Source organism: Beauveria bassiana, assembly GCF_000280675.1.
Source record: "Beauveria bassiana ARSEF 2860 unplaced genomic scaffold BBA_S00003, whole genome shotgun sequence".
NCBI lineage: Eukaryota > Fungi > Ascomycota > Sordariomycetes > Hypocreales > Cordycipitaceae > Beauveria > Beauveria bassiana.
The window spans coordinates 611,230-624,792 of NW_007930838.1; the positions used below are offsets into that span (position 1 = coordinate 611,230).

Here is a 13,563-nt window from a genome sequence, read left to right on the forward strand (position 1 = left end):
TTTTGACTCACCCCAAAATTCTCGGCTCCCTCGACTCCGCGGGGTGGCCCCCCTTCTTTTTTTCCCCCAATTCTCCATGCCCATGATGCCGTCCAAACACAGCGCCAGAGCCGTTACACGAGCTCAATCTGATGGCCAGCCACAGCGGGACCCACCCAATATTTCAGGTGGTCTGCGCAATGGGTTTTCGCAGAGCATTTCTTTCCGAAGAGCAAAGAAAGAAACACGATTTTTTTCTTCGTCGTGCCTTTGAGTTACTTCTCACTCTCTGTTTTTGATACAGGAAAATATTAGTAAGAAAAAAAAAAACATAAGCCAAAACACGGCACATCAAAGCAAGGCCGCGAGGTAAGAAGCTCATCCTGCGACAAGATGGAAACGGCCCGGCTTACCCACACCAAAACCAAAGCTCGGGCGATCAAGGTTGCAACTCAGTTGCATCGATGCCTGTAGGCTGTCATGCGAACCTGCCTGTCCTCGGGGCAGTTGTCTGAAAATTGGCTTTTTTCTTATTTTATTTTTCCTTTATTTGATTTCTTGCTTAATTATTTTTTTTTCGCAAAAATTTCATCACCCTATTTCCCGTCAACTACCTTATTGCAGACATTTTGTATGTGTTCTCTTCGGGGATAGTACCTTATTAGTCCATCAAGACAGTTGACAGATACATCATCGTTTGACACGCTCCAAGTCAGCCCCGCCATATGGCCAACCTAGCCATACTACCCCTTTGACAGCAAACATCTAGCCATGCTGTAATGCCGGTTTGCAGAATTACATCACCAGCAGCTGATTGAATGTCTAATTTGACGGGACAGCTATTGCAGATCACGTAATCTGACTGACCGACGCTTCTGCATTGCTACCATCCAGGTAGAGGGAACGCGATAGACGATCTGCAGCCCTCTTTCGAGATTTGGGCGCGCAAAGCACGCTGCCTCGCATTTGCGTACTTGCCGATGAACTTTGGTGAAGCTAACAACCTCAATGACCGGGCGGGGTGGTGAAATGGTTTCATGAGGATCCAGAATTATTTCGCTTGATAGGTTATCAGTAATGGAAATAAGAAAGTCATCCCCTGCATGGTCTTGACGGGCTGTAGTTGGGTGTAGCCAGATTGTTGCAAGAGGTTGAATCAACCATGCCCAGTCATTGGGGCCCTCCTGGTGTGGGCGGATGCGGTTCTGGATAAACTATTTACCAACCTGCTGGGCGATCTGTCACCATTCCCCTCATCACTTCCATGTTTAAATACAGAAGAAGAAGAGTAAATAGGACAGAAAGGCCTTCTTCTTAACACACACACGCGCGCGCGCACAACAACCATCAGTTCTTCCTCGTAAAAACCCATCACCATCCTCTCCCGCCTAACGAGCTCAGTCAACCCAAAAAGATGAGTTCGCCCGACGCTGTTTACGTCAAATACCAATGCAAAAACTTTGACGATTTCTACCGCGGCTGGCACGGCTGGGTATGGGTCGAAAACTCGCCCTGCGCATGGTGTCTTGTAGGTGTCTTTTTTCCTGCCGTCTCTCCGCCATCGCTCTCGCTCTCTAGGCCAATCTGACCGTTGTTTGCGTCTCTCAAGAGTAAGGGTCGGGAGTAGTTCCTCGAGCACTTGTCGACCGGCTTGGTGACCCACCATTATATTAGCCCTCATCATCGGCTGATGTTGCAACTCATATTCCTGCCTCTCGGTGACGCTGCCGAGGTGCCTGCTTTGTTCTGCTTCCTTTGTATATTGATCTACTCCAAGCCATTCCCGGTGCGCCCTTTACCTCTATATAGGTAGCCTGCCAACTGCCCACCCACCCCCGCCATCAGAGACGGGTTTTAGGGCTCCGCGGGAGGAGCCGGGCGGGTTTAGCAATGAATTAGCGCCCCTCGCCTTGGCCGCAATAATAACTAGAGGTAGTAATAATAACTACTAGCATTACTCCGTAATCCGTACAACGGGCCGCAATATCGGCTGGCCGAGAACCGCTGCCTTGCTTGGCCTTCAACTATTTAGCCTGTTCTTTTCAACTACAACTACGCAACCACGCTTGCGCAGTGAGAATGCCGCGTCTAGGTTTGCCACGCCAGGTGCGCAAATACCTGAGCCTAAACCTGCTGCTCGTATGCGCTCCTCTGGGCTTCGTCGCCTCGGCGTATTCGTGGAATCCCATTGCCGACTTTCTCTTCAACTTTCTCGCCATCATCCCGCTATCAGGGCTGATTTCGGATGCGTCAGACACGCTCAGCGAACGCTGGGGCGGTTTAGTCGGCGGACTGGTGAATGCGTCGCTAGGAAATACAGTTGAGCTCATTGTTAGCGCTTTCCCAAAGAAGAAAAAGAAATAAAAAAGAAAAAAAAGGAAGCAAATCAATGAAGGTCGTTGATGGGCTAACCCGAAAAATCTAGGTCGGACTTCTCGCCATTACGCAAGATAACGTGAGCGCAGCGCAGTCTGTCATGATGGGCAGCATCCTCAACGACATTCTGCTGGTGCAGGGGATATGCATCATTGTCGGCGCCCGCTCCAAAGGCGTCATCGTCGTCAACTCGGCCCTCGTCGACTCGCTGTCCTCGCTCATGCTCGTGGCCGCCATGGCCATGGTCCTTCCCACCGCGCTGTACGCCGCCATCCCCCGCGCGCACAGAAAGGGCGCGGGCATGAAGGAGCGCATCGTGTCCTTTAGCCGCGCGACCAGCATCGTCCTGCTGCTCATATACCTGGCGTACCTCTATTTTCAGCACAAGACGCACCGTTCTCTATTCGAAGATGGACAAGACGGCGGCGGCGGTGGCGGCGGCGGTGATGACGAGGCGGCGAGCGACCATAGCGATGACCTCCTCATCCCCGCTTCGCAACCGGGGTCTCAGGGTGACGAGGCCACGCGGGATTGCGAGAGTGGCGCAGACTTGGACAGCACCCCTTCCATGCAAGACATTTCCATCGTCGTCGTCACTTTGGTCTTGAGCTCCCTCGCCATTGGCAAGTGCGCATACAACATCATGCAGCGGCTTGATGAGACTGTCCAGGCATTCGGCGTGAGCCAGACATTCATCTCCCTGGTCATTATTCCGCTCGCGAGCAATGCCCCGGAGATGACGCAGGTGTTGGCGGCTGCAAAGAAGCAAAAGATTGACTTTGCCATTGCCGTCATTGTCGGCAGTATTCTGCAGATTGCGCTTTTCGTGTTGCCTGCCCTAGTCATCATTGGCTGGTTCATCGGCAGCAACATGGATCTCTACTTTGAAATGTCGCAGACCTGTGTCTTGCTCTTTGCCATTGTACTGGTGAATCAGGTTCTACAGGATCGACAATACACATATCTCCACGGCATGATGTTTCTTTGCGTGTAAGTCTGCCAGTGTGTCGATGCAATCGTGCAATGAGATTACTGATTTGGTTGTTTATTCATCTAGATATGCAATCATTGCGACGGCCTACTTTGTTGAACCCTTTCATTAAAAATTACAAGACACTGGCTTGAGGCGGGCTATCTGGAGTAAACTCCGGCGTCGGCCGAGCACCATTAGCAAAGTCTGGTCGGACAAAAAAGACGATAGCCATGGAGAGGTATCTAGAAGCAGCAAGTCAGAAAACGAAAACAAATTGCCCGAGGTGGACGGGTGCAGCACTTACGTCCCCATGAGCATACAACTCTCGAAATATGTAGTCTTGCCGTAGCGGACAAGAAATGTCATGATGGTGACAGAGAGAACAAAAACAACCGCGTCAAAGAGGCCGAATACGAGCACCATTGGCTGGTCCAAGGCCCAGCCGAGGAAGACAAGTAGCGGTATGTTGAATAGCAGTGTATCGAGGACGTTGGTCATTACAGAGCGGATGGAAAAGTCGAGGCGGCTCATGCGTGCACCGCCAATTTCCTCGGCCCGGGCGTGGCGGATGATGCTTACAGACTTGGCCGAGCTGACAATGAGTGGCAAGACAACAAAAGCGACAAATGTCTTTGTCATGTGCAGGCTCTCTGCAGCTACATTCATGCTGCGCAGCAAGAAGACGGCACAGACGATTGTACAGGACAAGCTGCCAAGCAAGCTGATGCCCAGCGCAAAAGTTCCAGCGGCGCTTGGCTGCTGCTTCGAGTCGAGTTGCGTATTCGTGCGGCTGTCGGGGTTGAACTGCAGGGCGCCTGGGTTCACTGGGAAGAACTGGCCGTGGGTGACGAAGCGAAACGACAGGTAGGTGAAAAAGAGAAGGACGAGAGCAGCGGCAGTCATGTGCGAGAGATTGAGGATACCGCGGTCAATGGCATCGGGGGATTCAAGACCTCCATCACCGGTTGTGAGAGACATGACTGTGGGGATGACAAGGCAAAAGGACGTGACCATGACTAGGGAGGACATGATGCTGGTTCTGCTCTTGCTGAAGACGGCGTCTTTTTTGCCGTAGCTGGCATGTAGAAAGCTGCCCCCAAGGACCTGCAAATAAGGTTGTGAGAAATGCATATTCAGATCTGTCTCTTGTCCTGGTCATTGTACTTACAAGAAGCGCATAATTCAGTATAATGCCAATCATGGTTTGCTGGACGAGAGCGCTCTCGCCGTGGCCCAGTGCCACAGCGCTAATCTATCGTGGCCGCCACAAATTTAGCGATTTGATTGCATTGACCAGGTGGTGTTCAGCAGCAAACCAGGGTTTCTTTAAAAACTCACGAGAAATTCTGTAGAATTTCCGCCAACTGCACGGAAAAGCCCACCCCACACCCTAGCATTCTTCGTCATGGTGAGGACGGTGAGAATGTTGAGCGCCGCCAAGGGCACCAAAGCCGCGGCGTTGAGCACAAAGACGAGCGCTGCGGGCATGCGCGGCACCAGCGACAGCGCAATCGCTGCGGGCACGGCGAGCAGCAGAGGTTTGCTCTCGCCAATGTAGTCGTCGCTCAGGATCGCGGCGAGCTGTCCAAATGTGTCTGAACGGCGCAGCCCGGGCGTGGGGTCGCTGGCCGCCCGTCGCGCATCACGGTCGGCAGCACCATCCGTAGCTGGACCGGCGGTTGTTGTGTCGGCCGAAGGGGTCCGATGCGAAGTGGAAGAAGAAGAAGAGGCAGCAGCAGCAGCTGGCGTGAACATTGAGGGTTGGCTGTGACGTTGACGGAACGCGGCGTTGGGGGAAGCCATGATGGAGGCGCAAGGCGGTAGGCGAAATAAAAGATGGGCAATGTCCGCAGCGGCCTAGCTAGCGAGGATTCTAGATCCGCAACAACGTCTTGGCGTGCAATGATGATTTGTCCCGAAATTTGGTTGTGAGAGCTGTGGGCATGATAAATCTACTTCGGCCGTGCGGCGGCGTGCGCTGTGGGGTTGGAATGGGACAAGACCGTCAGCAGGCGTTAAATATTATTTAGGTATTGATATTCGAGAGTGTGCCCTTGCTGCTGCGCCTTGCAACATGTTCCCTGGTCTGACTGCATGTGTGGTCTTGATTAATCCCACAGCCAGCCCAGCCCCCAACTCTGCATTCCCCGAGTTGTTTCCGGCCCGTCCTAGCGCCCGAGTGCTTTCCATCTCTTGGCAACATTGCTTTGCTCGTTGCTCGTCCACCACGTCCAACAACCCGTTTTTGATCCTGGCAAGCGTATGGCTGGCCACCATGATGGATTCCCATCATCGCAACTCGCAAGATGTCGCCGACACGACGCCGCTGCTACCAGACACAGGCCGCAATAGGCCCAAGAGCGCAATGAGTGCGTTTACGGACGAGCTGGTCTATGCCACCAAGGCCACTTTACAATGCAGCGTAACCAATATCCTGTTGATATGTTTGCCGCTTGGTCTTTACGGCACCGAATGGGGGTTTCCTGGCTGGGCCATTTTCGTGCTCAATTTCCTCGCCATGCTCCCGCTGGCTTCTATCCTTACCTTTTCCACCGAGCAGCTCGCTGCCATTGTCGGGTCCGTCGCGGGAGGCCTCATCAACGCCACCTTTGGCAATGCAGTAGAGATGATTGTGGGTAGCGTCTGCTGCAGCGGCTCGCATGCATCGTCGCTAACTGTGAGATACCTAGGTTGGCATCAGTGCCCTCAAGGAGGGAGAAATTGGCATTGTGCAGTCAAGCATGATAGGAAGTATCCTGTCCTCGATTTTATTGGTATGTGACCGTATTTCTAGTTGCTTCGCCCATGCTAAAGCCGTTTAGATTCTCGGCTCAGCCTTTTATCTCGCCGGACAGGACAAGCAGACGGTCCATATCAACGTCGATGTGGCGGGAATTCTCACCTCGCTCATGGTCATTTCATGCACCTCTCTTATTCTTCCATCGGCGCTTCGCGCTGGCGACCTCATCACGGAAAGCGCAGACGGCAGCACTGCTGATTACATCTTGACTCTCTCACGCAGCACATCCGTCATTCTTCTCATCTTTTACATCTTGTATGTCTACTTTCAGTCAGTCACGCACGCAGATCTTTTTGCCGAGGAAGAGAGCGACGACGGTAAGAAGCTGCACGCAGTGTCCAGCTGTGCAGTGCTGATTCTTGCCACTCTTGGGATTGCCTCGAGCTCTGATGCCCTCGTCGACAGCATTGACGGCGTCGTCGAAGCCCTGGGCATCAGTCGCAGCTTCATTGGCCTCATCATTGTTCCAATCGTGGGCAATGCGGGCTGTTTTGTGGGAACTGTGCAGTGGTCGCAAACCGGTCGCATCAACTTGGCCATCTCCGTCATTGTCGGCGCAACGCTTCAAATTTCACTATTCGTAACTCCGTTCCTGGTCATTGTCGGCTGGATTATTGGCAGAGACATGTCTTTGCAATTCGACACCTTTGAAACAATTGTCCTGACCATGTCGACCTTGGTGGTCAGTTGCTTGGTGCGTGGAGGAAAGACGAATTATTTTGAGGGCATGCTGCTAGTTGCTACGTAAGTGCTGAATTTGTAGAGTCCGCGCGGTTTGGTACTGACAGATGCCTAGATACACCATTATTGGCGTCGCTTTCTTTGTCCACCCTGACGACGTCTAAGCTAAAGATCTTCGTATATACGCACTAGATTGGGAATATAAGAACATTTGGGGGCCGTGATAGACTAGGCCGACGTGATAAAAGGAAAAGGGCGTGGCATTAAGAGTCATCTACAAGGTTTAAAAAGTTGGCCGTTGCCTATTACCGGCCCCGTTAGAAAGTTTGCCGCAACTCGGCACGTCCCGCCGCTAAAGGGCTGATCTACCTATTGAGCGAGTCATTTAATACCATGCGACGGGTTGTAGTTGCCTTCGAGAGAGCTCCCAGGCAAAATAATGCACCGCTCAGCATCGTCATTCATCAGACACGAGACACCTTGACTGTGATGCAACCTCTTCAGGTGCATCTTGGCCTTTATTAGGTACCTCACTACAGTGGGCCGCCAGTAATTCCGAGCAAATCACCACCCCAATTACGATATATCAGGAGGGTAGGTCAAAGTAAAGATCAAACAATCATTATGATCAGCATTAAAATACCGGAATCAAGCTATCTGAAACATCTACTTTGATCAGTAGATATTCACTCCAAATTACCCGAAGGCGGAATCACTTTACGGGTCCCTCGACGCTACCCAGGGGCTAAGCCACTTGTTTGCTCTGTAGGTAGGTACCTACCTAGGTATTAAATGAACCCCTTCCTTGGGTGCCAACTTCAACCATGGCTTCCTGCCAGGCGACCAAGTTTCCTCCAAACACCCTTTCCTTTCCCTAGGTACCTATCTATCTTGCGCATTCCCCTTGTGCACGCTCGTGTCTACTCGGCCATGCATCTCGGCGAGGCCATCGGCACGGCGTGCGGCGCCTTTGCTGCCACCAACATTGACGACATATTCGTCCTCGTCACCTTCTTTGCCGAGTCGGCCACTAGCAAGCGCATGTCGCCCCTCAACATCATTATTGGCCAGTATGTCGGATTTACAGCCATCACTATCATCAGTATGATTGGCTTCGGCATTTCTCTTGCCCTGCCCTCGGAACCAATAGGCTTTTTGGGCTTTTTGCCCATGCTGCTCGGCTTCTGGGCCCTTTTCGGCGTGCTTCTGTCATGCGCTGGCGACGACCATGAGCAAGAGGACGAGCATTTTCGAATGACCAACGCGACGCGCATCAAAGTCATCATAAAAGTTGCCACGATTACCCTCATCAACGGTGGCGACAACATTGGCACATATATTCCGCTCTTCTCACAGACCCATGGTGCTGAAATCGCAGTCTACGTCGTTGTATTCTACATAGGCGTTGGCGTGTGGTGCTTGGCAGCTTGGCTCATTATGAAGCAAAAGCACATTCTGATGGTGGCGCAAAAATACGCAGAAAAGTTTATTCCTTTTTTATACATGGGCTTGGGCGTCTTCGTCATTGTCAAATCACACTGCTATCCATGGTCGATAGACCACATCAACCGAAAACTACCCTCGCATCCCGGCCGATTGATACTCGCCCTCTGCACGACGGCGTTTCTGCTGATATCCATTGGTATCATGTTTGCCATCAAGTGGTCGAGAAGGCAAGAGGGGTCCGCTGCAGAGGCTGTCGCAGAAACGGGCGGCGACGCTACAGAACTGCCAGAGGTTGGCCCCCAGCCGTCGATAGAAAGAACACAGGCTGGTGATGAGTCCAGTCCGGCATCTGAAAAGCCAATTACGCCAAATAAGTCACTGACCACTACAACCCTGATAGAAGACGACAGAAAACGAGCACCACCTTAGCATGGGCTCATATCGAAATCAGAATTTGCACGCTGCTCATCACCGCCGTCGCGGCCTCTAGATTCCCCTTGTGATACGCATTTCTTTTTGTTCCGCGGCACCGCAAGCACCTATCCAAGCATGATGGGGGCATCTTCTTGCATATAATATTCTCTCACTTGTCTCTTGATCCAGAGTGTTAGGTTGAGTGCGAAGCCGTGAAACAGCAGCGACAGCGCGAGCGCAACGTAAAACGGCAGGTGCACAAAGCAGATCATTCTGCAAGCAGCCAGAAGAAGGGGCGAAGATGCAATCCAGAGCAAACACACGGCGGTAAAAGCTTTGCCCTCGGCCAGATCCGTACACGGTGACGGGATAGCGCCGACGTCCCGTAGACCCGTCGTAGATAACGATGTCATCCTGAGCCATACCAGCGGATAGCCCTTACTTATAGGACCCTCAATTATCAGCGGTGCCAAGGCATCCATGAAGCAGAAGGGCTGCGGGATCACGAGAGTCTCGGTGGTCGGGACGAGGACGTGGAACTGAATCCTTCTCCCGGCGTCCCCCAAGCTCTGGACCAGAGTCACCCGCTCGCACAGCATCCAGCGTGCGAGGACAAAGAGATTATGGGCTACACCGGCAAATTCCGGTGGAAGAGGGCCTTCCACATCGTACATCCGCTGAAAGGCTCCCATCCAAGCGGTGTCCGGATGAAAGACGAAGAAACGATGGCCGTACTTGTCGCTGCTATTCTCGCTGCATTTCAGAGCAACAAAATCTCTAACGGTCCGCGCGAATGAAAGGGGCGTGTGCAAGCTCATTGGTACCAAGTTTTCCGGCGACAGAGGTAGCAAGCTCGTCATGGCCCGCAAGTGGCTGTGAACTTGTGTTCCTTGGTAGGTTCGGTATGGACGCGCCGCAATCGGTCCGAGCGCAAATAGGGCCTTTGTTCGCAGTTTCATCTCGGACGAGCCTGGCGGCATCCACATGTTTGTTGAGTTGTGATCAAGGAGTACTTGGTTCGCCGCTGCCGTCGACGTGACGGAGGTGCTCATTTGCCCCCGGGAGGAAAGCCATAGCCACAACGATGATGCATCATGTACAAGGGTGAAGATGCTGTCTCTCCAATCCACATAGTTGCCGATGAGGTAGAGGAATATGCTGGCGGAATAGAAGAATTCCCACATTGAAAAGGGAAAACTTGTAGAAGGGCTAGTTGAGCAGTAGGAAAACGATTCTGAGAGCAGTTTGCTTGCGATTGAATGGAGACTATCGTGTTGCTGCCTTATCTTTGCCCAATTGCTGAGATGCAGCGTTTGCAGTATCAACTGAGACATTGGATGTCGGTATAATGATACATCGGCCACTTGAGGATATCTCAAATCACACCGCCAAACTATGCCAGCTCTTGACATGGCAAGTTTGAATTCTACAGGGAAATCAAAATACTAAATCTATAATGCAGAAAAGTTTCATCAAATTGAAAAGCATATTCTCTCGAAAATTACCCTTTGAATGTAGTGCGCCGTCTTTCCCAAAGGGGTTCAACCGTCTCTACTAAGAGTAAAGCAATGCAGTAACAATAGCATACATATTATTGATAAAGACTGGCTCGTTGCATTGAAAGTGGTACATTATCTTTCTCTCATTGCTATTCGGGGAAAAAAAAGAAAAGAAAAAACGTTGCATCGGCTCAAAAAAACTTGCTCTTGAGCGCTCCCACGACGAGACCACGCTTCTGCTTGCCCATGAACTTATTGACATCATCTGCCCAGCCCTGGCTCTGGGCCTGCAGATTGTCCATGCTATCACCCATAATATTCAGCTTTTCTGTCCGTTCGGCCAACTGACGAGACAGGTACGAGCCCCATCCTTCTTGTGAAGTGCCCGCGACAGAGCTTCCCGGGGCGCCTCCTTGCCGGGCCGCTCTCTGCTCTGCAGCAGCAGCCTCGAGCATGCGCTTGCTCTGTGGCCGATCGGGCCCACCAACCAGGATGTCAAGATCAAGAACCGACACATACTGCGTTCCAGAAATCCATTGCATATTGGAGATGGTCGGCCGCGGCGGGCACACAAGCTTTGGATTAATGAGCACGTCTGGTGAGTCTTCCAGACCCTTGCCAGTACCCCAGACGTGAATAACCTCTAATTCACTGGGGCCAGTCCAAGCAAAGATGTCACCCGTCTGCGTTACTACTGTTTCGGCAATTCTAGTGGGGTCCACGGTTGGAAGATCAGCCCTGCCAATTTCTTTCAGAGTTGGAATGGAAAAGGCTCGCGCGGTACGGTCACCAAACACCGCGACGATAGCGTAGCCTTGTAGCTCAAGTTCTGCGACAGACGCCGCGTCACAAAGCAGGTTGTCAAATTCCTTGGACGCGCCCTTTGAGTTTGCAGGGTGGAAGATACGTATCTCGGTGTGCGTGACGGCGACAACAGCACCGTCGACCTGTCGCCCTTCGCGCAGACCAGCCACAGTTTGTCCAGTCGCCGCAGCAGGTCTGCCTGTGTTGACGTCAATGGCATTGAGAGAGATCACTCTGCTGTCAAGAGCCAAGACACCGGCTAGCTGTACCGAATACGTGCCGTTGGCGGCAGGGAGAAGTTTGAATGTGATGATCTTGCCGATATTGGTACCAACGAAACAGCATATGCTAGAATATTTATCATCGTCAAGAGTCATGACTCCGAATTCCATGACAACAGGCCACTCCTTCTGGGGCGCAGAGTCAGAGCGACTATGGGATCCCTTGAAAAGCGAACCGCGCTTTGCCTGCTTGGCGAAATCGGTCATGGGAGCTTGGTATATTATTTGCGGACCGCGCAGATCGATGATGGTGAGAAATCCAAGCTCTGATCCTACAGCAACAAAGCCAACATTCGAAAGTTTCACGGCAGTAATTGGTCCCATCATCATCTCATACAACACAAAGGGCTGCAGACCCTCGCGAAGACTGGGCTCTGCTCGAGAGCTGATATCAGTCAGGCTTTTGGGGTTGGGGTCGATAGGAGGCGAGTCCGGCTTTCCGTGAAATCGATTCTTTCCCCATCGGAACACAATCGCCTCTCCTGTTCTAGTGCCAACAACGAATTCACCAGTGTTGCTTGCCATGCTCATGCATGAAACATCAACGTCGTCGTAGCGATCAAGCGCACGGGCAATGTCAACCTGGATAGGTTGCGCATTTTCAATATCGTCAGCATGGCCCGAATCCCAAATGCGAATTATGCTATCGGCATGGGCTGCTTGAATGATAGTTCTCTCCTCGAAACGTTTGCGAGGTCTGGCGCCTTCTGCGCCACCCTTGAGAATCGGCTCTCCCTGGTCTCTCTTTTCAACCATAGACAGCCATCTAGGCCGCTCCAGGCTGGAGACATGTATCTTGGTGATAAAAGGGTGCACGAAAAAGGTCGAGGGGTGAAGTTGGTTCGTGGGACTGATTGGGTACCCGGATGGAAAGCTTAAAGTAAGAAGTTCACCGGCACTCAGCAAGGAGAGAACAGCTATTGGATCCTGTGCACCATGGAAGTGTGGCGAAGAGCGTGGGATAAGCAGAAAATCGACTGATTGCGCTCCAGGCGGCAGCGCCAATGAAATGCTATGCTTTCCATGGAAATAGTTTGCAAGGGACTGCCAAGACGACGTCGCATAAACGGGAGTAATGCCGAGGTCGATGAAGGTTAGGCTATTTTCTCCAGACGTCGAAGGGTGACCTCCGGCAATCAGAAGGCCAGAGTCATCGCAATTCTCCTTGCAACACCATGCTATTTTGATGTATGGCTCAAGGAGAGTCGGCTGAGCAGGGCCAGTTGATGGTAGTTCGATTCCGGTAGCTGTGAGAGTCCGTGCCAGCACAATCTTGGAGTCTTTGAGGTCCCAGAAAACCAAACTGCCATCATCGTGGGCAGTCAAGATAAATGTACCAGAAGGGTGCCACAGGGCATGTGTAAGTCTTGGCTTGCGAATCGTGTCGATGCCGGCTCCAGTTCCTCCAGGAGCTCCACGTGGAACAACGTATTCGAAGTATTGCACCGGTTTATTCTGCTTGAAAGAGTATACGACGGCCCCATGCGTATAGCCAATGAGCAGCTTTCCCACATCGCGCGGATGCATGGCTATACAGACCAGAGTTACAGCTCGTGCGCCAGGTTCCCTGTCCTTCCAGAAATTGGGAAGCCTGAATGAGCGCGAAAGCGAGTGACGATCAAGATCGTATGCCATAACATCGCCGTTCTGTAAACCGATAAATGCCCAGTCCAGCATTGGGTCAACAACTAGGGCCGCCACGGATCCGGCCACCACCTGGGCGCCAACCCGGGTACCGGTATCCAGGTCCCACAGTCCGATTTCATTTTTCGTGTCGAGGCTAACAATGTGGTTGGCGGAGAAGTGCAGCGTACGAAACGAGGTGGCGCGCGGCGGTTGCAGCACCTTTTGCACTCGGCGCTGGCCAAAGATGTAAATCTTTCCCACGCCGAATTTGCTTTCGCTCGTACCGATCGCAAGAAGTGATTGAATTGGGTCGTAGGCAAAGCAACTAGATTGAATACAGTATTTGTCAGAAGGCCGCTTCTATTTGTCTTGGTGGTACATGGAGGGGCAAAGGAGCGCCTTTCACAAGCGTACCTGATCTGAGAGTTGATGCCGTAACGAGCTTGAGTGTCAGGCGTAAACAACTCAGGCCGGATGCTGGCAGACAAGTCCTTCTGGATGCCTGCCTGCTTTCCTCGTAAAAAGCCCGCCATGATGCCGTTTGAAAAAGAGATGCAAGGTCAAAGTTCCCCGCCAAGTTCCGGTGGTGTCGCGCATCTCTAATTCCTAGTGGGGCAGCACTGCCTTATTGCGCCTCATTGCTGCGGCAGTAGCACTCTCGAATAACTTGCGTCTTTCTGTATT

General features: G+C 52.1%; 6 protein-coding genes across 6 annotated transcripts; 3 read left to right on the plus strand and 3 right to left on the minus strand.

Annotated features, from left to right (window-relative positions):
• Positions 1 to 2,058: 2,058 nt before the first annotated feature.
• BBA_01420 (vacuolar calcium ion transporter) lies at positions 2,059 to 3,349 on the plus strand (the record flags this gene model as incomplete). The annotated part of the gene is made up of 2 exons (XM_008596517.1): positions 2,059 to 2,310; positions 2,405 to 3,349. The coding sequence occupies 2 exons, from the start codon at positions 2,059 to 2,061 to the stop codon at positions 3,347 to 3,349; spliced, it is 1,197 nt and encodes a 398-aa protein (XP_008594739.1).
• A 112-nt stretch (positions 3,350 to 3,461) lies between these two features.
• Positions 3,462 to 5,131, minus strand: BBA_01421 (vacuolar calcium ion transporter; the record flags this gene model as incomplete). The annotated part of the gene is made up of 4 exons (XM_008596518.1): positions 3,462 to 3,570; positions 3,633 to 4,432; positions 4,497 to 4,580; positions 4,667 to 5,131. 4 exons carry the CDS (start codon positions 5,129 to 5,131, stop codon positions 3,462 to 3,464), a joined length of 1,458 nt encoding a protein of 485 aa, XP_008594740.1.
• A 472-nt stretch (positions 5,132 to 5,603) lies between these two features.
• Positions 5,604 to 6,973, plus strand: BBA_01422 (vacuolar calcium ion transporter; the record flags this gene model as incomplete). The annotated part of the gene is made up of 4 exons (XM_008596519.1): positions 5,604 to 5,960; positions 6,019 to 6,102; positions 6,151 to 6,872; positions 6,925 to 6,973. The coding sequence occupies 4 exons, from the start codon at positions 5,604 to 5,606 to the stop codon at positions 6,971 to 6,973; spliced, it is 1,212 nt and encodes a 403-aa protein (XP_008594741.1).
• Positions 6,974 to 7,739: 766 nt separating this feature from the next.
• On the plus strand, positions 7,740 to 8,684 carry BBA_01423 (cadmium resistance transporter; the record flags this gene model as incomplete). The annotated part of the gene is made up of 1 exon (XM_008596520.1): positions 7,740 to 8,684. The coding sequence occupies one exon, from the start codon at positions 7,740 to 7,742 to the stop codon at positions 8,682 to 8,684; it is 945 nt and encodes a 314-aa protein (XP_008594742.1).
• Positions 8,685 to 8,794: 110 nt separating this feature from the next.
• BBA_01424 (uncharacterized protein) lies at positions 8,795 to 9,655 on the minus strand (the record flags this gene model as incomplete). Its single annotated transcript, XM_008596521.1, has 1 exon — positions 8,795 to 9,655. The coding sequence occupies one exon, from the start codon at positions 9,653 to 9,655 to the stop codon at positions 8,795 to 8,797; it is 861 nt and encodes a 286-aa protein (XP_008594743.1).
• Positions 9,656 to 10,359: 704 nt separating this feature from the next.
• Positions 10,360 to 13,412, minus strand: BBA_01425 (SNARE-dependent exocytosis protein (Sro7); the record flags this gene model as incomplete). The annotated part of the gene is made up of 2 exons (XM_008596522.1): positions 10,360 to 13,204; positions 13,294 to 13,412. The coding sequence occupies 2 exons, from the start codon at positions 13,410 to 13,412 to the stop codon at positions 10,360 to 10,362; spliced, it is 2,964 nt and encodes a 987-aa protein (XP_008594744.1).
• Between the last annotated feature and the right edge of the window lie 151 nt (positions 13,413 to 13,563).